The sequence below is a fragment of the Ctenocephalides felis genome, unplaced genomic scaffold (genome assembly GCF_003426905.1).
Source record: "Ctenocephalides felis isolate EL2017-DRISC unplaced genomic scaffold, ASM342690v1 CF-g0.4_SCAFFOLD_00845, whole genome shotgun sequence".
Lineage (NCBI taxonomy): Eukaryota > Metazoa > Arthropoda > Insecta > Siphonaptera > Pulicidae > Ctenocephalides > Ctenocephalides felis.
The window spans coordinates 45,827,239-45,852,609 of record NW_020536999.1 but is presented as its reverse complement, the minus strand read 5'-3'; the positions used below and the strand labels follow the sequence as shown (position 1 = coordinate 45,852,609).

The following is a 25,371-nucleotide window of genomic DNA, read 5'->3' as shown; positions in this document are numbered from 1 at the left end:
AATACCATTTTCATTTCAGATACATGGCTATTTGAGGTATGTAGGTGCTTGCCATGTTGGAGCTGCCAGTTGTTTGTGTTTCATGTATTCTCCATAGGTTCCACAAAATTAGCTACGTGGCAACTTGTATGTGATATTTATGACTAACAACTTTATGATTAATTGGAATAAACACATATTAATGTTTATTTCTAGACTCATCACTTGCAATGTCTTGGTGGTGGTGACGAATTTAAGGGAGTCGATTGTGGTATTTTTACTGATCCTCATCCAATGACCATGGCTTTGTCTGTACTTGTAACAATTGAGATGTTAAACGCAATGAACAGGTAACTTAAGATTTTTTCTGTAATATGCACAAAATATATAATACAGTATTTATAATATGAAATTATTGTAGTTTGTCTGAAAATCAATCTCTTCTTGCTATGCCCCCATGGCAAACATGTGGTTGGGTAGGATCCATGGCTCTCTCCTTCACTCTTCACTTCGTCATTTTACATGTAGAAGTTTTATCAGTAAGTAAAATAACACAACAATATTTTTTTTTTTATTTTTTTGAAGTTTCTGAATACTAGTTCATGAGATTTTCAGTCGCTTTAATTAGATTCTCACTGATCAATGTCATTTTATTGTGCAGGCTGTTTCCAAGTAACTCCATTGTCTCCTGATGAATGGATCACTGTGATGAATTCTCTATTCCTGTTATATTGCTTGATGAAGTACTGAAGTTTGTTGCGCGAAAGATCACTGATGGTGAGAGCATCTTCTATAAATGCCATTGGCTAGTTCTAACATGGGCCATTTGGTTTGTTTTTTGATTTATGGTCCAATTTAAATACGACTTACCAGTCCCTGCTAACCAAGCACCCAATTGTCACCACTTTCTGTAGTGTGCAGTGATTATAACTGGACTACATATGAGTGCAGAATCCTCCTCAATTAACAGTTAATTTGATGGTGAACTTACCTGACCCATGAGGTACAGGCAATGAGTGAATACTACTATTAAAAATTTTACAGCATAATTCTGCATTGTGTTATTACGTGATGTATTTTCCATCATAAACTGTTTGTATAAATTAACTTAATTAATAATTTTTGATAACATAATATAAATATATGTATCTATATATATATATATATATATATATATATATTATATAATTTGAATATAGAATTTAACAAGGGTTACGAGTGTGCAACATGTTATAAAATATGTATGACTGTATAAAACATTTTTTAAGCATTTACAATTATGAGGTGACAAATCTACTTATATAATTAGGTAATATTAGTAAAACTTAAAAACATCAAGCCCACAATGGGAAAATCTAAGTTTATATTTATTATGTTCTTTTAGTTAAACGCTCAGTGATCGTTTTTCTATGTGCAATAAGTTTGAGCTCTATATTAATACTACACTAGATATTTTCTTAATCTGCTGGTTTTTAAAGTAAATATTATACTGTGACTTCTCATATTTCTGCTGTTCGGGTTGGAATTGTTTATTTAATCAACTTAGCATATAATATCATATCCAAAAACCATATATTGAATACGCTTATTTTTTTTTAAATAATTTTTTCAACTTAAAATTGCTATATGAATGTCATACCTGCATCTATTATTCAAAGCTGGCACAGATTTCTAAGCTCATACTTATAAGTAGTAAATTTTTAATTTATGAATATATAATTGTAAATATATTTTTTCAACAGTAAAGTGATGTTTTAAATTTTTATTTTAATGTATACAAATATTTTAAAACTATTTTTGATTTCTACTAATTGTGATATATTAATATATAATTTAATATACATTTCTATTAAAACTTACAATTTTGAGGTGTTTTATAATGGAATATGTGTGCTCTCACAAATTACTATTGTAAAGCATATTTGTAATATAAGCAAAGATTAGTCTTTATTTTGTTTTTTGTGAGCACTATAACTAACTATCCAGTAGCAACTCATGCTGAGAACTATGAAGCTGGTGTTTCAGTTTGAATTAATGGCATGAAATATGTAAGTATTGATTTTTTTTAATAGTTTTGCATTTATTTTGTAGCTTTTAACCAATTCTAATGAATATCAAACCATATATTGTAAAAATTATTCATATATTTTTTCTCTTATAATAGTGGCCGAACCAGTAGTAGTATCCCATTAAATGGGAGGAAATCATGTGTGCATCAACACCCCTTCACACATATCACAATGAATGCAGATCCAACACAATTCCAATCTGTTGGAATATACACCCACCCTGAGTAACATGGAAAATTGGCAAAGATTCAAAATTAAAATCAATCTATTTCAAAATTATTATACATATGACAGCAAATGTAAACTAAATCAAGTTACATCCTAAATTAAAAGCAATAATGTGTTTTTAAATCAGCTGGTCCTGATATTAAAATCACATTTTTCCTTTCATATTCAATAGCATGTATAAATTAATTATGATACAAAAATTCCTTATTTTAATTAAACATCACGCATGAGTTTTTTTTTTCACAAACATTCAATTATTGAAATGTTACGAACTAAACTGACAATTTTATTTTAGTGGGAGAAGAAGTCGACAAAACAAAGTGGTAAACTTTCAACAAGGAATACATTACCAACAAAATTATAAAAGTCATGAATAAATTAATATGTAAATATTATGATAAGGATTATATACATTTGATTTCTTTTTGTAAATAAAGATTAGGGATTTAAATTGTACACTATTGTTTATATGTATATAAGAATAATAATATATGCATATGCAATTGTGTTTTAACTTTACTCTGTTTAGTAAACTACCACACAAACAATAATTTGTACAATTTGTAACTTTATCAACTTTTTACAACATTTATTGTAAGTTGTAACAAACACTTCATTTATCCGTAAGGATAATGTGAATTAAATCATAATTCGTTTTAGTATTTAAGTCCGTGCTATTGTTAGTTAATTATCGATAGGATTTTTGTGTTATTCATTTGAGGAAAAATAGGCGGAGGCCGATATCATCAAATTGCTGTGTTGCCTTCAAGGATTTACCAACTTATAATAAATAATAGAAGTCCAAATCATTTTATTAATAAAGAATGCGTCATCTTGTCAATTTGATTACTCTGTGATAAGAGTAACAGTAAAAGTTACATATACAATTAACAGTACTGTAATATGCGATTACTTATTTTTCTTTAATTATACAAAGTAAAATAAGTTTTAGACTATGATTACATATTGTTATTTTATTTTATCTGTAAATATCTTACATAAAAGATAACAACGATTTACTTTGTTTCTTATTATTTACTATTTATACTTTTTTTTGTAGATAATCTGTTGGCTAAAAAGATATTGTTTTTGCAAATATTTTGTCGTACCTCTACAGATAATCATAAATATTATATTATTATGTTATAAATATTACCATTCATATAGATGGAAGAAGAGTATATAATTTAGAGCTTACAATATTAATTATACTTCTTGCAGTACAATGAAAGTGTGAGGAATTATTTTTTTAAAATCATTTTCGCTGGGCATTAAATAGCAAAATATGAATGAATGTCAGTTTTAATCATTTTCAAATAAATATTAAACAAGTGACATATTTTTCTTAAATTTTTAATGTGCACCCTTATCAAAAAATAGTAGGTGTTTTCTTGAATCATCTGGCAAGGTTTTGTACTGCTTCCGTTTTTTTCATAAAAAGAAATTGATAAGTGATCGTTGTTAATTATTGAAGGTAAGTTTTGTGTTTCTCTTGTCAAATTTCTTATATTCATAAAGGAATACATAACATCTATGGGTTTAAAACGCTTTTATCTTTTAATAATATATGTTACGATAAAATAACTTACATTACTCTCTAATTGCACAAATATTTTTAAGTAGACACAAAATGGAGGGCAATGCAGAATGGATAAATGAACGCGATGAAAGACTAAAGCAGCTTCAAAAAATAGTTTCTGAAGATAATTTTGGTGGCGATTCGAGAAATTTAAATTATCCGAAGAATTGAGAATTTGTAGAGATGTGAAAACTGATGCTGAAACTACGTTTATAGAATATCTAGAAAAGTTTATATCATGTCAAACTTTGCAGGTGAGAATTGAAAAAACAACGACTTAATGAAAAACAAGATAAGGAAATAAACGTTTAATGAACCGGCTATCGATTGAATCAAACCGAAATAAAGATTTGAAAATTCTATAGAGATTATAGAGAAAGCTACTCAAACTTTTCGTACGGTATTTACGCAAATGATAGTTAATCATAATAATTATATTTTTGGGCAAAACAGTCTGCAACAAGATCAAGATAATTTAAGCCATTTGAAAGCTGAAGTTTCTAAAAAGTTGAGTTGATAGAAAATTCATCAATGACAAAATTGAATTTACCAGAAATTACGAAAAAAAATGTTGAAGAATAACATTGAACTTATGCAGTTACAAACACAAAAACTTGATACACTACATATGATATCAACGTTTAAAAAATTAATACAATGCAACAAAATTTAAAAATGATCAAATTTGCTTCGAATATGATTGAAATAAGAAATTTCGGGAAAAGTTTCAATCACTAGTTACTGAGCAGAAAGATTTGAACCTTATTATTTTGAATTTGAAAAAACGTTTGCAATGCCTTTCTTCCGACGAATGTGATATCGATTCTTATGATAAATCTACTCCCAATTGTTTAGAAAGCGATGTAGTAATAATAGATAAGGGAATACCGGAAAAGACATCTGCAATATTTGATAAATTTAATTTGCCTACACTAATTGTGACTCCCATGAGAAATGCGGACCATTTAATTATCAAACGGCGGTTGTTGAGAAAGATATACCCAGCCTATACTATCAAAAAAATATGTAGATAAATCTGTCAACAAGGAATCCTCTGCTAGCTTGAAATTGAACAATTTAGCAAATAATAATACGAAAGAAGCATTTACACCGGCTCAGTTACAAACACAGACCCTTGATAGGCAAAACGCAAAACCCCAAGTGGTAACAGAATTGACTACAAATAAAGAAGATAAATCGCAATCTGCTGAGCTTTTGAAAAGAAGGAAAACTTCAAATACAGCAGATGAAAATCTTGATCAAAATAAAAAACAATCATACAAGTAATATCTGATACAACATATCAAGATAATGTGGTCGTATCTCAATATTTTACAAAGCAAAAATAATAACAAATGATAGTTTAAATAAAAATCGGATACAGCTCTTGGGAATAAATCATTTACTCAACCGCATAATATGGCAAAACCCCAAAAGCGTTTGGGACCTTCGCAGCGAAATGTGGCGTCTCAACCAAATAAGAAACCAAAAAGATAGATAATATGCAATTTGTCAAGCCTATTATTTCAGAGCCTTTGAAACAGACCGAAATCAATAAATCTGGATTTAAAAACCCAGATAAGAAAACTCAAGGAAACAATAAGACTATTAAATCAGTTCATTTCAGTGAACAGATATCACAAGATATATCTGAAAAACACACCACAATTATCAAAACGCAAGGAAGATACATTTGAATCAGAAAAGTTAGGTATCAGTCGGCGCAATAATGAAGCTCAGATGCAAACTCAAACTCATTCCAACCAAATTTTGGGCCAAAAATCTACAGAGAGATGCAAACGATGCTGGCTTTTCTAATAAATCTGCATTTGAAAATAGCTTTCTGGATGGATTCAATACTACTAGCGAAAGTGATCGAGAGGATACTAATGATAATTTAAGTTTTGGTCATTTTAAATGCAATATATCTGAGGAGTCTTCCAAATCAACGAATTCTAATGATTTTAACTTCATTACTGATAATGTATCAAAACCGAGTTCTACTACTGATTATACAGATTTATTTGGTCTTTTTTAAGAAACTGTGTAAAATTCAAGTTATTTTTAATTTTGTAGAACTATTTTAAATAAAAAAATACTCTGTCATAGAACAATAAGTTTATAATAAATGTATCAAAATAGAAATACTCTAGTTTATATATGCATTGTTTTTTGTTTTTATATTATATAGATAATAATGCTTACGATAATGCTGCCAAAAGGAGGCATCAACTGCTTTTAAATGGAATTTATAAACTATGATTTACACATTTATATTAATATAAAATATCAAACAAATTATTTTTTTGGAAACGATAAATAATGTTTCGAATCAAATTTTATGAGATATCGCCATAGACCTAATATTACATGTAAATAAGGTCTATGGATCTCGCATACATCTCGCACTTCATGTCAGATGTCTTTTGCGTATCTGTCACTGTCATTTTAACACTGTCAAAACATGATTTCAAATCGTTTTCATTTGAATTGTATTATTTGATTTTTTAATAGAATTGTTGTCATAAATTGTGAAAAATATGAATTATGAATTACTTTTATTTCCATATATATAGCATATTGTATTTATCAATACAATAATGTGTTCTTTACTGACTTGGTAATTGTAGGTAGGAATGAGCCAACATTCAAGTTATAATAATTATATTGAAGCTAAAAGTTATGGTAAACATTTAAGCTTTTTAAAAGCATACATACTTTTACCCTCTATTGAATTACCTTGTTTGTCTAATTGATTGATTCATTTAGAATACTATTATGTCTGCAATTTTATCTTCAAGTACCTATTCAAGTAAAAGTGTTGTAGACAAACAAAATTACTTGCAAATCTCCATAATGCTGTAAAACTTGCCAAAATAAGTATGGAGGAAGGACAGAATTAGCTACAGAATCTGATAATAGGTATTCATCGAAATTATAAAATTACATTTATATTACATATATATTTCTCACTTTGTTATTCTTTTAAGTATTGTTATTTTGTGTCATTGTTTCGAAGCTGTTTTAAATCATGGTCTTCGACAACAGCCTTCTTCAGCCCTGAAACAAATGGCAGAATTGATTGCGGGTCCTGAAACACCCACATTTTGGAATTATGTTGAAAGTCAACTTACTAGTCATGAAAGGAGAGATACACATCGTTGCGACTAGTAAATACATTGAATTTAAATTGCCTGAACTTAGAAATTGGGATGCAATGCTTTATCTTTCATTTCTAGGTTTGGACTGATAGGGGCCGAGCAAGATCTCTTTTACGAGCTGCAATAAATGAAAGGTCTTTAGAGAGATATTTACACTGCTGGCTTGGTCATTCATCTTTAGAACAATATTATGAAGAATGGGCAATAATGAGAGATCCAGAAGCTAGTGCCATGTTGCCTAACTTAGCTGCAGGTTTAATATCTATTTTATTTGCTATTACTATTGATAGTTTGGATCTTAACTCGTCAAAAGATCTAAATTTAGAAATATTGCATCGATCAGAAACTATAATAGCAGTACCACCACCAACTATTCCAAAAAGAAAATCTGGAAATCATCATGTGAATATACTGAAATACTGTTTATATTTTGCTTATTATTTTAATTTATTATAGTTTATAATATAGGTAATATCATTTGATGATGATGATGAGAATGCATTAATATCCAAAACTGATCCCACAAGTCACCCTGTTAAAAAGTATTCAGTCAACCTTCAAAGAGTTCCGAAATAAAACTAGATTCAAATAACGTAGAACAAGAAGTAATCAACTCTGAAAAAGTTGAAATAATTACTTCTGCAAAAGAAAATGAAAGCACAAGTATTGTAAGTATTTATAAAAATAAAATATAATTGCACTAGCAAAAAATAATGGGCAATAATTTTTTTTGTAAGCTAACTGATGAACATCATGACAAGAGTCAAGTTGTTCAGGTACACTATCAGAATATTCCACAACATTCTACTAAGGAGAATGTATCAGATCAAGTATCAAATTTAAGTGATTCAGGCTTAGGGGAAGGGCCTTTTCCTTTAGTTGAAAGCTATACATCAAGTACAATTTCATTAAAAGGTTCTGTGGATTCAACAGAATCAAACACTTTTCAAACTGATATTGAAATATTACAATTAAAATTAGAAGAAAAGGAAGAACGTTGCAACTGGTTAGAGGCTCGTGTAGCTGAATTAAGCAGGTGCGAAGTACAAAAACATTATTTATGCTCTCTTCTTGCAAGCAAATGAAAAAAAGATTATAAATAAATCATTCATTTCAGAGAAAACCAACAATTAAAACAAGCTAATAATTTAGTTTTCTGGTCCATCATTTACAATAAGCATACCAAAAGTGCATAAAATTGGATCACACTATGAATATGAAATTTTAATATCATCAAATGTAAGGTTGAAAAATATTTGTATATTTTAATTTACAAGTAACATTCAATTATTTTCTACAGCATCATAATGAATCATGGAGATTACTCAGAAGATATAATATATTTTATAATTTGCATAAGGAACTATGCAAGAAAAATCCATCACTTAACAAGCTGGATTTTCCTCCAAAAAAGGCTATAGGAAATATGGTAGTGTATAGATAACTGGAAATGCATTCACACAATAATATTTTAAAACCTGCATTTTCACAGAGTAATGTTGTGATTGAAGAACGAAGACAAAGATTGCAGGCATACTTAAGACAACTTATTAATTTGTTGCCTCAATTAGGTTGCTGTACAACCAGAACTCAATTGGAAAGAACTTTAACATTTTTCAGAACAGAGCAAGAAATATAAGTACTTTAAGAAAATATCATAGTATCTAATATATATTTTAAAACATAATATATTTTAATTACGATATAATCATTTTCAATAATTTTATATGTGCTGCAGTTTGTAAATGATTAATATAAAATATATCAAATTATTTAAAAACAAAAATATGAAGTCTATATTATATTATATAAATAAATTGATTAATTCATCTTTTTCTGAATTACACTGCAATAACATAAAATGGCAGAATAGCTATTCTGCCTAAATAATCTAGATTATTTAACCACTAATCTTTTATTGAATTGAAAAGACCATAATTTAAGAATTGTGTCAAAGATAAACTTAAAAAAAAGAAAATTTAAAGTATGAAGTATAAAAATATACAAAAATATTTAAAAAATAGTTTATAGAAGTTGTACAAGATAATTTTAAAGTTACCGCCCAAAGGTATTTCTTCAAAAAGCGATCCTTATCGATGTCAGGCGACTTCATACGAAGTCACAACCGTAAAGAACAATGGCCGACATTTTGCTTTAGGCTGTCACAAAAGCGCTTATTGGTACTTATGTCCAATTAAAGAAAGGTTTAGCCGCATTCATGCACGGTTTTATGTTTCAAAAGTGTATTTTGAAATTATTTTTAGTGAAAATAGTGTAATTTAGTTTAATTATGTCGGGGGAAAGAGAAATAGCCGCTGAGGATAGTATTCGAGTCGTATGCAGGTTCCGGCCCCTGAATGATTCAGAGGAAAAGGCTGGTTCGAAGTTTATTGTCAAGTTTCCAAGTGGAAATGAGGATAATTGCATCACAATCGGGGTAAGAATTAATAGTATTGATTATTTTTTAAAATTAGTTTACATGTCATCGATTGACATAAGGTAGGGTGGGGATGATTTTGCCTACGGGTATTACGATATTACGGAATCAAGATGTTGTACTGGTAATGCATAGATGGCCGCTTTGGCGTTTTTATTAATTTATTTTTGTTATTATTTAAAAGACTTCATTATATGATTTCTGATAAAAACCTTGTTGCACAAATTTACAACGTTTTATACGCGGTAGCCCTCTATGTTTGAGATTGTCATTATTCTAGTATGATTCCAATGATTTGATTCTATTTTTTGATAACAATGATTATTATCATAATTAGTCTATTTACACGTATCAAAACTCATTTTTCTTATACTGTTGCATCGTACTTTCTACAAAATGTGCGTGATATGCAATAAAAATAGATAACTGCATAACATTGCTTTTCCTAAATCATATTTTGGTATTAAATAAAAATCTAATTAGATTCCTATTGCATATATTGTAATAGGATTTTCTAGTTATGCTTAATGTTTGTGATATTGATAATGATTTACATCAATTTTGATCATATCTTATTATTTGTGAAGTTATTTTATTTATTTTTACAGGGATTTTATACATATAAAAGATTTCTTTTTCAAGTATCTATTTCCCTTCATTTTCAGTTGCAAGAAATCTTGCGTCAACATTAATTTGTTTAAAATTGTGTATAATTCAACTAGCCGGAGAAAAGTTGAACGAACTGCATTTATTGTTTTTTTCTATGATTCATATAATATGGCTTCCACTATGATTTTAAAAATGATTTAGTTTCATACATACAATTCAATTAGCACCTTTTTACTCCGCAATCATTTTCATATCTCAACCTGCATGAAAAAAAAATAGTTTTGAAACTTTCGGAAAGTAAAATTCAAAGAATGAAATTTTTGAATTTAAAGCTTTCAACAAACATGCTATTTATTTCATTACAAAAAACTATGAAAACACTAGAGAATCAATATCAATTAAAATTGTTTTTAGTTTTTCCAAATTATACAGGTATCGTTTCATTCATTTCTGAATACTAGACTTTAATACATACTTTATAAATGGCAATGAAGAATAGGAACAGACAATCGAGAAAAAATTTGAACAGTTTCTAATTTTGAACAGTTTCTAAAACATTACATAACATAACCGTTTTAATCTAATGTTTTAATGTAGTATTTCTCCATATCTTCTTTCTGAAGAACCACTTATTCAAAAATAATATACGTAAGTGCGTTTGTATGGTGCTGTAATAAAAAACGATAATTGGAACATTCATTTCTCTGTTATTGTAGTACATACTAGTTGAAATCGGTACACTTTCACTTATAGATTTATGTTTTATGCGCCTTTAAAGCGATCATGACTATGCTATACATGTACATATTTGCATTAAATATGTATTAATTTTCTTTAATAATGGTTACTTATCATTATTAATAATTTACCACTCAGTCACATCTATATATTCCTATATTATATTGCACAATGCAGTTTGAGGAGTTATTATATGTCATACTTTAAATGTTACTTTATCGATTTTGCATTCATAGCGAACATTGTAATCACAACGAAGAGCAGTGATAATATCCACTTTGTCTACTATATTTATCACAATTTATAATAACATATATTATTTATAAACAAATATTTTTTTTACTCGTGTTTGTAAGCCTTGTTTTGTGATGTTCTTGATTTCTTTTTTAGTTTAAATCAAATTAATCCGTAAGAAAATTGTTTAAATTTTCTTCAAATGAGTTAGTTGCCTTAAGGGGTTATTCTAGTCATTTTCAAATCATCATAAAAATAGGGCATTTATTATTTTACTATCATTTATTTCTTTATCACCGTTACAAAGGTACAGAAAAAAGTAAAAAAAAAAAGAAATTAATAATTTTAGAAATTAGCAGTTGTTGAAGTGGGTGGTTTAAAAGAATTGACTTGTGACCATGCCCACGATTGCAAGCCTTCTAGTAATCCAAAATGAAAGATAAAAAAAATTATTAATCTAGAATGATGTTGCAATGGCATATACTAGGATTAATTAAAAAATGGAGTATTTTGGTGCAGAAATTCAAAAAAAAAATTCTGAATGACGACTATTTGAAAAAAAGAACTGATTTTCTTACCACTTTTTTAGGTTCTCGATTTTTTTTAATAGTTAAAATTTAATTTGGGGATGATGCTAGTATATACTTGGGAGAAGTCTATAAAGAAGATTTTCTGAAAATTTCAAATAAATGAGCCCATTAAAACTCTAGAAATCGTGGGCGTCGTATTCAAAAGGACAATTTTGAGAAAACGCGTTTGAAGTTTTGCAAAGGAAGGAAACATAAGAGGATTATCATGGTCAAAAACCTGTATCTCTGAAAATAATTTAAATTTTAAAAAATCCTCTCATACACATAGTCTTAAGCTGATTGAGCTTCGAAAATATAGAACAGAAAAAACGATTTTTTGAATTTCTGCACTAGAATACCCCCTTAACTATTTATACTGCACTTTACGACAGGGCAAGATATTATTTCGACAACCCGCATTGCGTGTTATATATATATATATATATATATATATATATATATATATATATATATTAGGGTGGTCCTTAATGTGGACATTTTCGAATTTCTTTGCTCCCATGGGCTCAAATGGTTTCAAATTGATAACTATTTGAGCCTTTGGGAGCAAGGAAATTCGAAAATGTCCATATTAAGGACCACCCTAATATATATTTATATATTAATTTTTTTTTCTTTTAAATCCATTAACTATATCTATGACTGGATAGAGAATTCACTTCTCAATTTTGAGATATAAATTGAATGTTCTTACGTTTGCTCTGCTGTTGCAAAATGCAGTCAGCTGACTCATCAGTCTTTAGCGAAACCGCTTTCGATAGTATTTACTCATTTGCAATTGCCAAGTGGAAGAATATAGGAGGAAACATACAGTACCTACAATTTCTTGCTTAATTACTCCCAAACAAATAATTATGGACAGCTTTTGATATCGTAGGAAAAAACTAGAGAGTATAAATAAATAGTTTTATACACACCTGATGTTTTTGGAGATGTTGAGACTGTAATAATTATCGTTGTGTTGAAATTAATTAACCATTATTTTTTATATTTTACTTTCTCAATACAACTTATATTTAATTTATATTTCTGTCACAATATACCCAGTTTACATTAGTAAGGTATCTTAGTACTTTGTTACCAATAATAATATATGAGCATAGTTTAAATTAATTTTTGCTCATGGTCTTTGCTTAGTCATTGGCATTTGGAACGCTATAAAATCAGAGTTCGTCATAACATATGTTCATAAATATAAAATTTAATACTCCTGAGAAATAGTGTTAAAAATACATAGTATGAAATATACGCAGATCTTAACTTGTCTGACTATTCGCTCTAAATGTATAATGTATAGAAGGTAAAGTATTATTCTTGCTTTTGTAAGTAAGGTTTGAATTGCATTAGTTACATATAAATTAAGAGACAATTGCGCATTTTTTTCTGGGAAATCTTATGAGTAAGTTCTATTTTGCCCATGTATCTAATCTTTCTTGAATTGGCCATCATACGTTTTGAAACTATATGGATTATGTAAATTTTATACAATTTTATAATGAATTTTACAGAGGATTTTGCTTTTAATGGGGAAATGCAATAATGAAATCTTTATCCAAGGTAAAACATCCACGTTTCCAGATTTTTGAATTTCTGAACAATTAATGAGATTGAATTTTTTATTACCTCCAATAATTTGTGATTTTTCACTATGTTGGTTCTATTTTTAGAAATTAGTATTTCGGTACCTAACATTTCTCATACTGGACTCTGATTAGGCGAGACGCGTGCGCGGATCAATAATCCTTTGACGTCGAATATCTTGTATTATTTATAATAGAGAATATTTACCGATTTTGGCATCATATTAGAGATTGGAATTAAATATATTTAAGGATCCAGTTTGCTTCTTCAAATGAATGCTACGTTATTTGGAAATATTGCGGTTAATTTAGAAATATTTGCGGTTACAGAAGTGTTACATATCTCGTTAGCTTGATGAAAGGCGCGTGGAAAAATTCAAAACATTCTTAATTGTTAGATTTAAAATGCTAAGCTTCAGATAGTTAAAAAAAATTAAAACTGAATATCTTGGTTAAACAGAACCCAAGGTAATTTTAAATCAAAGTCCTTATTCGATTTGAAAGTCTTTGCTTAGACAAACATTATTCACTGATTATTTTTTATCATACTTATTACTAATTCTCCACGAAACGTACTTCATTTCAATCAATTTTTAATTTACGAACTTTTACTTTTGCACCTGATGATTTATTATTGGCTAGACTCTACTATAGAGTAAACGCTTTCTTTTTTTAATTCTATTAACTTAGATCATTATTTAATTGCGTTTTACACATTTTCAATCATGTGTATCGAATCTATTATATACAATTCTTTGTGGATGTCAGAAAAATGCTAAAGCTGGCGATAATATATTACATTCAGTCTCTATTTTCCCACTTTTTAGTTGTTTTTGTGTATTATTATAATAGGCAATGTCCTGTTTTTCACAATTTTTATATTTATACCTCAATTAACTAAAAAATAAGGAAGGGATGATGGTCAAATAAGATGTGGTGCTTTTACACCATGACTTCGAACAGAGTATCAATAATACAAACACAATTGATGCCAATGTCTGTAATTTTAATAATATATATATATATATATATATATATAATATAATAAAATGATTCTTCTCCTTCAAGACACTGTTTTTGCGACGTGACTAGATCTTACCTTTCATAATAATTTTTACCTCTAATTAACTCGCCAATTTTGAATTTATATTTTATTCAAATATTGTTTATATTTTTATTTTTGGGTAAGGTATTGTAACTGAAGTAACTATTTATTGAGTAAAATATTGTAAACGGTATGTTTATTCGTTTTATTGAAATAATTTACAAAATAATTCTGTCTAAAGGCGTGATCATCGGAGCGTGATGGCTGCTGAAAGTTTACAACTCAAATCAGTAGTAATACTTACACAGAAATATTTTGAAAATATGGTTACTTTAAAAAATAAATACGTTGATTTGAAATAGCAATTCATATTTTGAATTTGTTGAATTCATAAATGTCTTTTATAGTAGGTACATAATTTTTTTTTGACAAATTATATTATATAATTTTATTTTATATCTTATATATAAAAATGGAGCGCTCTTTCAAATGTCCAAGTAAAACTCGAAAACGGCTGAATCGATTTGGCCAATCTTAGTCTTGAAAAATTCGTGCCAATCCAGAGAAGGTCCAAAAGGTGAGAAATTATTTCAAATCGGCGTAGAAACTTTACATTTTTAATTTGAAATTTTTTGTAGAAGCGTTCCTTGAATAAAACAATGGACGGTGGCTAACACGTGAAATGTCAAACGATTTTGACAGATGATGTTCAATTACATTTAATAGGATGTTTTACGTGAATATTTACGACAATATAAGTCGAAAGACAAAAAAAATTGCATTGGATTATACCATGTTTTCTATAGAAAGTATATAAAACTTCCAGTTTGATTGTATGACAAAATATCGGTAATCTTTGAAAATCCATAATAAAAGCATTTTCTTCCGTTAGTAGTTTTATAGCATTAGTTAAAAATGTAATTATTTTGTAAAATACCTTTAAATTAAAATAAGGTTTTAAACGTATTTGCCACCTGACCGTCCAAGTTATCCCGCCTATAGGGTAAAAAGGTGTCGATAACGAATTTTTGAAAGACATCAAAAAAAAATATTTCTACAATGATGAAGTAGCTGGCAATTTTACTGAACGTAGTCAGATAATTGTTCGTTAATTCATCGAATGTTACTTGAAACTTCGTAACTTAAAAATTTCAAAAAAAAATTGAAAAAAAAAATTATAACAATTTTTTTCCAAAAGCAATTATTTTGTTAAAACAAGCAGAAAGTTCTTTGAATCATTCAAATCGGACACTTAGTTCTCTCAAGAACTGCCATTTTTTGTACATTTAGCTCTATCGGAATATCTGAATATCTGAATATCTGAATATCTGAATATCTGAATATCTGAATATCTGAATATCTGAATATCTGAATATCTGAATATCTGAATATCTGAATATCTGAATATCTGAATATCTGAATATCTGAATATCTGAATATCTGAATATCTGAATATCTGAATATCTGAATATCTGAATATCTGAATATCTGAATATCTGAATATCTGAGTATCTGAGTATCTGAGTATCTGAATATCTGAATATCTGAATATCTGAGTATCTGAATATCTGAATATCTGAATATCTGAATATCTGAATATCTGAATATCTGAATATCTGAATATCTGAATATCTGAATATCTGAATATCTGAATATCTGAATATCCGAATATCCGAATATCCGAATATCCGAATATCCGAATATCCGAATATCCGAATATCCGAATATCCGAATATCCGAATATCCGAATATCCGAATATCCGAATATCCGAATATCCGAATATCCGAATATCCGAATATCCGAATATCCGAATATCCGAATATCCGAATATTCCGAATATCCGAATATCCGAATATCCGAATATCCGAATATCCGAATATCCGAATATATGAATATCCGAATATATGAATATCCGAATATATGAATATCCGAATATACGAATATATGAATATATGAATATCCGAATATTCGAATATCCGAATATCCGAATATATGAATATCCGAATATCCGAATATCTGAATATCTCTAGAAACTGATCAGAATATACATTACTTAGCAAAACAACGTTTGCCGGGTCAGCTAGTTAATATATATTTATGACGAGTACTTCATTTTAATTTTTATAATATTATAAAATACAGGTAAAGCTTGAGAATAAGATAATTCCAAATTAAATTTCTGTGAAAGTTACTTATTCTGCATGTGTTACCAATAAGATGGAAAATACTAAGATATCACAAACTAGAACTCGCGGAGTTGCAATCTGTAAAATCGATTTTTGTATTGCAATCAAGGCGTTGGCTCTCTTCCGTAGGTAGCGTGTTTTAGTATTGACAAAAAGCTGCAATTTTTGGTTAGAAATGTATACCAATATTGAAGCAATACTGCAATGACAAGTCCCAAATGTGTTGAATTCAAATGTTATGCAAAATATGCCTTCATTTCCTTAAAAGATCATTTGTATATGTGGTCTCATTGCTGCGTGTTAAATTATATTCTATAAAAAAATGCATGACGTTCCTCGTGGTTTACCGCAAGCTAAACTAAATTTTATTTTTGTTATTTATTTCTATGAAAAGTACATGCATTCAAAGTACATTAGTATTGATTAGTAATATTATACGCAGTCACCTTAAGTTATTTTTTTTTTGTATTAAATCATCTGTAATAAATTAGTTACATTATGAGACTTCCAAACCTATAATGATTTGTAGTCAGTATTGGTTCGAGTACTTTCATTTTTATAAATTCAAGTACCGCATTGACGCAATTACGATTTAAATTATGAGGTTTCTAATAAGACAAATAAAACATTTGATTAAACTATATATTGTATATTTATATAAGCAATAAGCAGAATAATTTCTAAGTTCTAATCTTATTATTGGTGTATGTATTACATAATTAACTTCCCGTAGGGCAAGTTATAGTAATCGCAAAAAAATCGAAAATGAAGATTTTTATATATTTTTACGTTTCAGAGGTTTCTGAATCTTTTGGCATACCTTAGAAAAAATGGATGTATGTGTGTGTGTGTGTGCGTGTGTGTATGTGTGTTCGGATACAAATTTTCGTCGACGATTTCGGGAACACGGATGAAGCGATTTGAATAATTCAAAAAACATTCGATTCGTATTGATAAGGAGACGTGCTGATTAGTTTTTGGCGAAGGCAGGTCTAGCCGTTCCGAAGATATGGGGCGAAAAGTGCCAAAAACGGTAACGCAGTTTTTAAGAGAATGGAGCGTCCGATTTGAATAATTAAAAAAGCATTTTACTTGTATTAACAAGGTGAAGAACTGATCAAATTTTCATGAAGGCAGGTCTAACGGTTTCGGAGATCTAGTAAAAAAATTTAAAAAAAAATGCCATTTGGCGGTCAAAAATGATCATTAGACATATGCACATCAAATTATCATATATTTTATAGAGATTTTAACAATAAGTATAAATTTTGTTTACATTCCTATGGGTTCCGTACCAATGTTTACGCGTTAGACGGCGGCGCGGCGCTTACCCGCTTCGATATGAAAAAAGTTCAGAATTTCCAAAATATTTCAAAATACAATTTTCTTCAAAAAGTCTTATTTTCAAAAAAATAATTTTTTGTCAAAAATTTATAGTTTCTCAAAAATCTAATTTTCCAGAGTAATTTTTTTGCAAAAATGTTAATCTTTAAAAAAAAAATCTTTGGTACGGGAAGTTCTAGCAATTTGCCTTAAGGCACGATGCCATGCGCCCCACTAGTTTAATATCATATTCTAACTTTCTTGATTTATCTAATTCATTAATTTGATTTATATTTATAGGATTTTTGTTATGTTTTTGTCCTTTGTTATTCCATGCGTATTACGCCGTTGCATCCCTGCGGCGTCGGACTTTTCGCGTCTGCGCCAAAAGGTCGGAAAAGCCAGACTTTCCTCCGCATGTTCGATCCGCCTCGTAAAACCTCGCCCGCTCGATAAAAATATGCCAATGTTTCAATAACTTTCTTTATATAGAATAAAATTTATGTGTAAGCAACAATGATACTATAAGCCCTTTATAGTTTGATACTACTTCAGTTAATTGAAGATCATTCTTTTTGATATGACCTGCGACTTATTTTTCTTTTTATATTTTCCTTTTACTTACTAATTTATTTTCACTTAACTTAGTTAAACGTACGTACTAAGTAACGACACTTAAAATTCCCATACAACAACTAAGGAATTTCTAAATTTACTGGAAACTATATAGCATTTTCATTTAGATTATTTTATTTTATTTATTCATTTTATTTATTTTTATTTATCATATAGCCCATAGAGTAGCTCCAGGAAGACTTAAAAATACAATTTTAATAATACATATTATAATAATACAAGTATACTAATATATAATATAACAACATATAATATAATATAATTAATAACATAACAATACATAACACAAAATAAAAAAACTATCAAATTCTTAACGGTAAAACTAAATTATATATGATGGAAATAACATATTCGTTACAAAATATCAAGATTGGCTTGTGCAGATGGTAATTAATTGTTTTACTGAAGTATTGTGAATATCGATATCTTTATTAATTGAGTTGAAATTAGAGGACATTAGCACTATAGCTGAGTTTAATAGAGCATTAGTTTTAGGAGTAGGATATTTGAAAAGCATTTGAGAGTCTAGGAACGTTAAAGGATAGTTGGTTTAGAATTTGAGGATTATGCTATTTAAAATATTTCTATATGATTCATGAAAAAAGTCTTACAAATTTATGCCATCACATTTTTTTATTAAATAAGAAATTCCACCATGCAACAAGCATGCGATGAGATCATTTTTTAAAAACTTGATTATATGTTTGTATATTATATATGTCGATGATTGTATGTCTAAGTAGATAATACTAAATTACATGATATATAATTAGCCAAGACTACTTTTTGTTGCATTACGAATATTGAATAGTCAAGGAACTTACGTTATTATATATTTTTTGTGTCCATCTTAAGATATAGGGTCTTATAGTCTGCCACCTTCATCAATCTTTGGCTTTATTCAGACTTGTATTCCTCCTCCTGCTGCTCCAGCCTCTCTATATTCCTATTTTCAATAAGGGAGTATATCAACACAATGTACAAAATGTATAGATGGTAGATACGAATCTTCACAAACCCGAAAGAAGGTCAAGGCTTAAGGTTTCAAGGGCTTTTACGTGTAATTCTATAGGGCTGCTTAATGTGCTGGGAATTTTCAAACAGATATGAAAGTTTTACTTTACATCAATATTTTTAATATAGTCATTTAATCTAAGATGTTGATTTTAATCGTTATTAATTGTTTAATCGAAAGATGAAGCATTATAATTTTTTACATTATTAGAATGTCGACCAACTACAAATATGATCAGTTTGTGTTTTATAAGAAAATCAGATAAAGGATAATTGTAATGCCTTTATTTTCTTCTAGGATTTAAAAGTTTTATTAGAAATTTTATTGCAATCTGGAAATGAAATAATGTTTTAACAAAAAAACTAGACTTTATTTATTTTTTCCCCATTATTTGGTGCAGTGTAGTTCCAGAAAAGAAAAATGATAGATAAAACAAACTGCAAACTTTTTATGTTTTTTAAGATTTTAATAAACTGTTAATAGCAGAATAAATTTCGTATTTTTATTTATACATTCCCAAAATCTTTATGCAATAGTAAAGATATTTTTCTTTAATAGTGAAATTGTAACTAACTAAATATCAGGATAACGCAATCTTCCTACAATCACTTTGAGAAAGATTATGATTGCTTACTACTATGATTCATACTTTATTAATAAATCATATACGTTAATATGTGTGGTTCACATATAAAACTTGTATCTCATAATTATAAAGAAAATTGAGAAATTTTGTAGTACTCAATTATTTTTTTTTAGATTAATAAAGGTTTGAAATATTAACGTGACAGATTTTTTGGTATTTTAATTCGATCTAAATACTTTATCAATATCTATGTCATCTTACAATTTGAAATAATTTATATATTTTATTTTAAATTTGATTATAATTTAATTATTTATGGTTTAATTGTTAAATGATTAAATCAATGTTTTGTTGATCAAATAGTTCTTAAAATATAATCGATTTATTAATAAACCATTTTGTATTACACAATTTATTTATTCAAATTTAATATTTTGTTATATTCATTATATTTAATATAGTTACTTATGCAAACATTATTTTACAAAAGTACATATGTAACTCATATTTTCTGGTTGACTAATTACATGCAATGAATTTTTTAAAATTCAAACTAAATATGGAATGTATATGTATATAACTATGACAGCGAATCATATTAGGTAAATATGAATATTACAAATATGTAACAAGTAGCAAGCCTTATTACTCATTTGATACATTATTTCAATTAACATTTATAAATTAGAGTAATTATACAGCATAATAATATTATTTATTATGCTGTATCTCGAAGGTTTATGGATTCGTCGTTTATGCTCATCGCTTTTGTCCTGAATTAATGAAACATCGACTTGTAGAAATATATTTAGATTTTGGGACGAGATGCTAAATTATATCAAGAAAAGTTAACGTTTTAGAAAATATTTCAACAGAGAACTTTAGATACTCTTACAATTAAGCATGTGGTTTACTAATAATTATATACTATGGTGCATTTGTTCCATATCGCACACATGTGCTCTTCTTGATCAATGTATGTAAATTAATAACTGCTAACACTATACAAAATAACTTGATGTTTATCGAATGACGGTGATTTTCTTCGACTATAATGTACTGTTGTTTTCTCTATTATTAAAAGTAAATTATGATTTTTTTTAATCCTATGGCTATTTTATTAAATTTGAGTAAGACCCAGAATAAGTTTTCCTTCATTTTGTCATATTTTTTCTCCACAGGGCAAAGTATACCTATTCGATAAAGTATTTAAGCCCAATGCAACACAAGAAAAGGTATACAATGAGGCTGCCAAGAGCATCGTCTCAGATGTATTGGCTGGATACAATGGAACTATTTTTGCATACGGTCAAACTTCCTCCGGAAAAACACATACCATGGAAGGTGTCATAGGTACTTGATCAAAATATATTGAAAACTTTCTTCATTTAAAAAGCAAAGCTCTTCATTGAACTTAATTAATGTTTTGCAGGCGATCCTGGTAAGCAAGGTATCATCCCCCGCATTGTCAACGATATCTTCAACCATATATATGCGATGGAGGAAAATTTAGAATTTCATATAAAAGTTTCATATTTTGAAATTTACATGGATAAAATAAGAGATCTATTAGATGGTAAGTTTATTGAATTTAATAAGGTTTATAAAAACATTGATATTATGAAAGATTGCTACAAATATGTCGGTTGTTTTTTCAGTATCAAAGGTAAATTTGAGCGTGCATGAAGACAAAAACAGAGTTCCTTTTGTGAAGGGTGCCACTGAGCGATTTGTTTCAAGTCCCGATGAAGTTTTCGAAGTAATTGAGGAAGGAAAATCAAATCGTCACATTGCAGTCACAAGTAAATAATATTCATTAGCAAATATTATTTTATTTTCATAATTTTATATTATGATGTATCTTTGTAGACATGAACGAACACTCCTCTAGATCACATTCGGTGTTTTTAATTAACGTTAAACAAGAAAATTTAGAAAATCAAAAGAAGCTATCTGGAAAACTATATCTGGTAGATTTAGCCGGTTCCGAAAAAGTTTCAAAAACCGGAGCCGAGGGTACCGTTTTGGACGAAGCTAAAAATATTAACAAATCACTATCAGCCCTCGGAAATGTTATATCTGCTTTGGCCGATGGCAATAAAACGCACATTCCTTATCGAGATTCGAAACTGACCAGGATTCTTCAAGAGTCTCTCGGAGGTAACGCTAGGACGACCATTGTGATCTGCTGTTCGCCGGCTAGTTTTAACGAATCCGAAACTAAGTCGACATTAGATTTCGGAAAGAGGTACATATATTAAAAATGAGTGTAAATTTTTAAAACTGCATTTCAATTAAATTTACTTTTTTCAGAGCCAAGACTGTGAAGAACGTTGTATGTGTGAACGAAGAATTGACTGCTGAAGAATGGAAGCGTAGGTACGAGCGCGAAAAAGAAAAGGTCGTCCGACTCAAAGGCAAGGTTGAAAAACTTGAAGAAGAATTGGCACGTTGGCGTGCTGGTGAAACGGTTAATCCTGACGAACAAATCAATTTACAAGATGTTATGGAAGCATCCACGCCAGGAACCGGTTTAGATGCAAATGCAGCCGCGGCGGGTGATCTTCCTGTGCCCGCCACTCCAGCCGGAGTCGTACTGGTAATTATTTTTAAAATCGTATTTAAAGGTCTTCATTTCTAATCAACTTTTCTAAATCTATTCAATGGGTTAATTTATTAGATTAAAAATGGTTTAATTTGTTACAGGGACAAACTGTGATGAATATGAGCATAACTAATGAGGAACGAGCTCGATTTGAGTCAGAAAGAGAACGTCTGTATCAACAACTTGATGATAAAGATGAAGAAATTAACCAGCATTCACAATATGTTGAGAAGCTTAAGGAACAAATTTTGGAGCAAGAGGATCTCATTGCCTGCACGAGGTAGGATTTTTGTATTATCAGCATTATCATGTGAGGTTGAATATTATTATGGATCATAATTGTAGACAAACATTATGGACCATAATTGTAGACAAACTCATGCTAGTATTTTGTTAATGTTAGGTTCACGAGCTATTCTGTCTTTTATTTTAGGCGAGATTATGAATCTCTTCAAGGTGAAATGAATAGGATTCAGCAAGAAAATGAAAGCGCGAAAGAAGAAGTCAAAGAAGTATTACAAGCTCTTGAAGAGTTGGCTGTGAACTATGATCAAAAAAGCCAAGAAGTTGATTCTAAAAACAAAGAATTTGAATCAATCACCGAAGAATTATTACAAAAACAATCAGTACTAAACACAACATCTACAGAATTGCAACAATTAAAAGATATGTCAGCTCATCAGAAACGTAGAATTACTGAAATGTTGACAAATCTTTTACGAGATTTGAGCGAAGTTGGTGTAGCTATCGGCGGAGAAGGTGCTGATATGAAGGTGGGACAGAGCTTATGTTGTTTGGTTTATTAACAATTTACAATTCTAAACATCGTACTTTAATTTGTAAATATAAAAATATTTTGTAATTTTTTTTTCTTGTGTTGTATTTATATATTGGGATGTGGTCACTTGTTTATCTTAATATATTCATAATTATATTACTGTTTACTTATTTTTATTTTAATCATGCATTAATACTATTTAATTTTTCATAAGAATGTTGTTCATGAATATTTGCTTGAATCTGGATCAGTACTGATGTGATTGATTGAATGGTATGATTGTGGATAAAAGCAAGGTAAATCATTTTATTTGTCATTATTATTATCTCATTAAGCATTATATTATTGCATAAGATAATATTTAAATATATTACTGAAGATACTAAAATTATAAGATTTTTTATATTCTATTCTTTTTTATATTCTAAACAAAATTAATTACAGATAAATGCAGATAGCGCCGGAAAACTTGAAGAAGAATTTACTGTTGCGCGTCTTTTTATTAGCAAAATGAAATCAGAAGCTAAGAATCTCTCCCAGAGATGCCAGGGTCTCGAGACCACTCAACTGGACTCAAACAAGAAAATTACAGAATATGAAAGAGATTTGGCTGACTGCAGGTTGTTGATAAGTCAACATGAGGCAAGAATGAAAAGTTTGCAAGAATCGATGAGAGAAGCAGAAAACAAAAAGAGAACTTTAGAGGAGAACTTGGATGCTCTAAGAGAAGAATGTGCAAAGTTGAAGGCTGCAGAACAAGTGTCTGCGGTTAGTGTAGAAGAGAAAGAAAAGGCAGCACAACTAAGAGAAGCCTTGGAAGGTCAGATGGATCATTTGAGAGATGCCCATCAAAAACAGGTGGCTATGTTAAGAGATGAGATTTCAGAGAAGCAAGAGATGATCAATGAATTGAAAGAGTAAGTATCAATTATTATCTCTATAATGAAATGAATTTTAATATTTGTTTTTATACTTGCAGTTCCAACCAAAAACTTACTTTGGCTCACCAGCAGATGACCGCTGATTATGAGAAGCTTCGACAAGAGGAAGCCGATAAATCAACGCGACTTCAAGAATTAATGTCAGTAAAAAATAATTTTATTTCATCATCTCTTCCATGCTCACCTAATCGTAATCTTATAAAAAAATCTAAACTGCCCTATTTTAATATCCCCTTGACAAAATCTTGCAAAAATGTTCTAAATTCTACGACCAAGGTTACACAAACAAATTCTGCCTGTGTGCCTGTTTCCAACAGCAGTTATAAGACCTACAGCTATTACATAAATACCTTACATTTGCATTTACTATTATCAATTACCATGATTTTGGTCACAAAAGATTGTCCACATTACTTGATAGAGTTCTAAGAAGCTTTTATTGGTAAATGAAACAGTATTTTACGCATATTAAGTATATTGCTTATAAATTTACAAAACTGATATGCAACAATATTAACGTTTTCTTTAAGTAATTATTTTTATACATATTTTCTAATGTGATATTTTTATAGTATAATTGCTTTTAACCATGAGCCGTTGAAAGTTTAGTGCAATAAATTATATAATGTAGTGAACATTTTATGAGCAATGAAGTTCATAAAGTACTTTAAAATTTGATACAAAAATGTGCCTAGTCTTCGCTAATAATATTTGAATGTAATTTAAATTTTCGGTGTATAAGGAACAAGAAGTATTTTAAGAAACTGTCACATATCATTGAGTGGCAATATTGTTTTAACGCTCAATCATTACAAATTTAATTATATTGTAAATGATATAGCTAAGTATTATGCTTTTATTTGTGATATTTTTTGTTACGTAGACGCTCTGTATGTCATTATCTTGCTCATTAACTTAACAAAAAGTAGCAGTACCTGTAAGATAAAAAAATTAGTAGATTGAACAAAATAGTAACTATTGTGCTAGAAATAGTGTGCAAGAACGCAATATCGGCATACAAAGTGTCAATTAAACTTTATGTCTGTACTGCTGT

At 28.9% G+C, this 25,371-nt stretch overlaps 2 protein-coding genes across 2 annotated transcripts in view; one reads left to right on the top strand and one right to left on the bottom strand.

Moving 5' to 3' along the window:
* LOC113363271 (integrin beta-PS-like) overlaps positions 1–25,371 on the bottom strand; it is a 50,772-nt gene that overhangs the window by 14,088 nt on the left and 11,313 nt on the right.
* LOC113364150 (kinesin heavy chain-like) lies at positions 9,163–24,746 on the top strand. Its single transcript, XM_026606631.1, has 10 exons — positions 9,163–9,453; positions 21,175–21,346; positions 21,426–21,569; positions 21,652–21,795; positions 21,863–22,241; positions 22,307–22,586; positions 22,700–22,878; positions 23,032–23,390; positions 23,831–24,293; positions 24,356–24,746. Exons 1-10 carry the CDS (start codon positions 9,307–9,309, stop codon positions 24,744–24,746), a joined length of 2,658 nt encoding a protein of 885 aa, XP_026462416.1. The 5' UTR covers positions 9,163–9,306.

Excerpts from the sequence above, each read along its gene's own strand:
- LOC113364150 (XM_026606631.1), top strand. The coding sequence starts at position 9,307 with ATGTCGGGGGAAAGAGAAATAGCCGCTGAGGATAGTATTCGAGTCGTA. Across the intron at positions 21,570-21,651 it reads AATAAGAGATCTATTAGATG|TATCAAAGGTAAATTTGAGC; the intron begins GTAAGTTTATTG and ends TTGTTTTTTCAG. Across the intron at positions 23,391-23,830 it reads GGTGGGACAGAGCTTATGTT|ATAGCGCCGGAAAACTTGAA; the intron begins GTTTGGTTTATT and ends AGATAAATGCAG.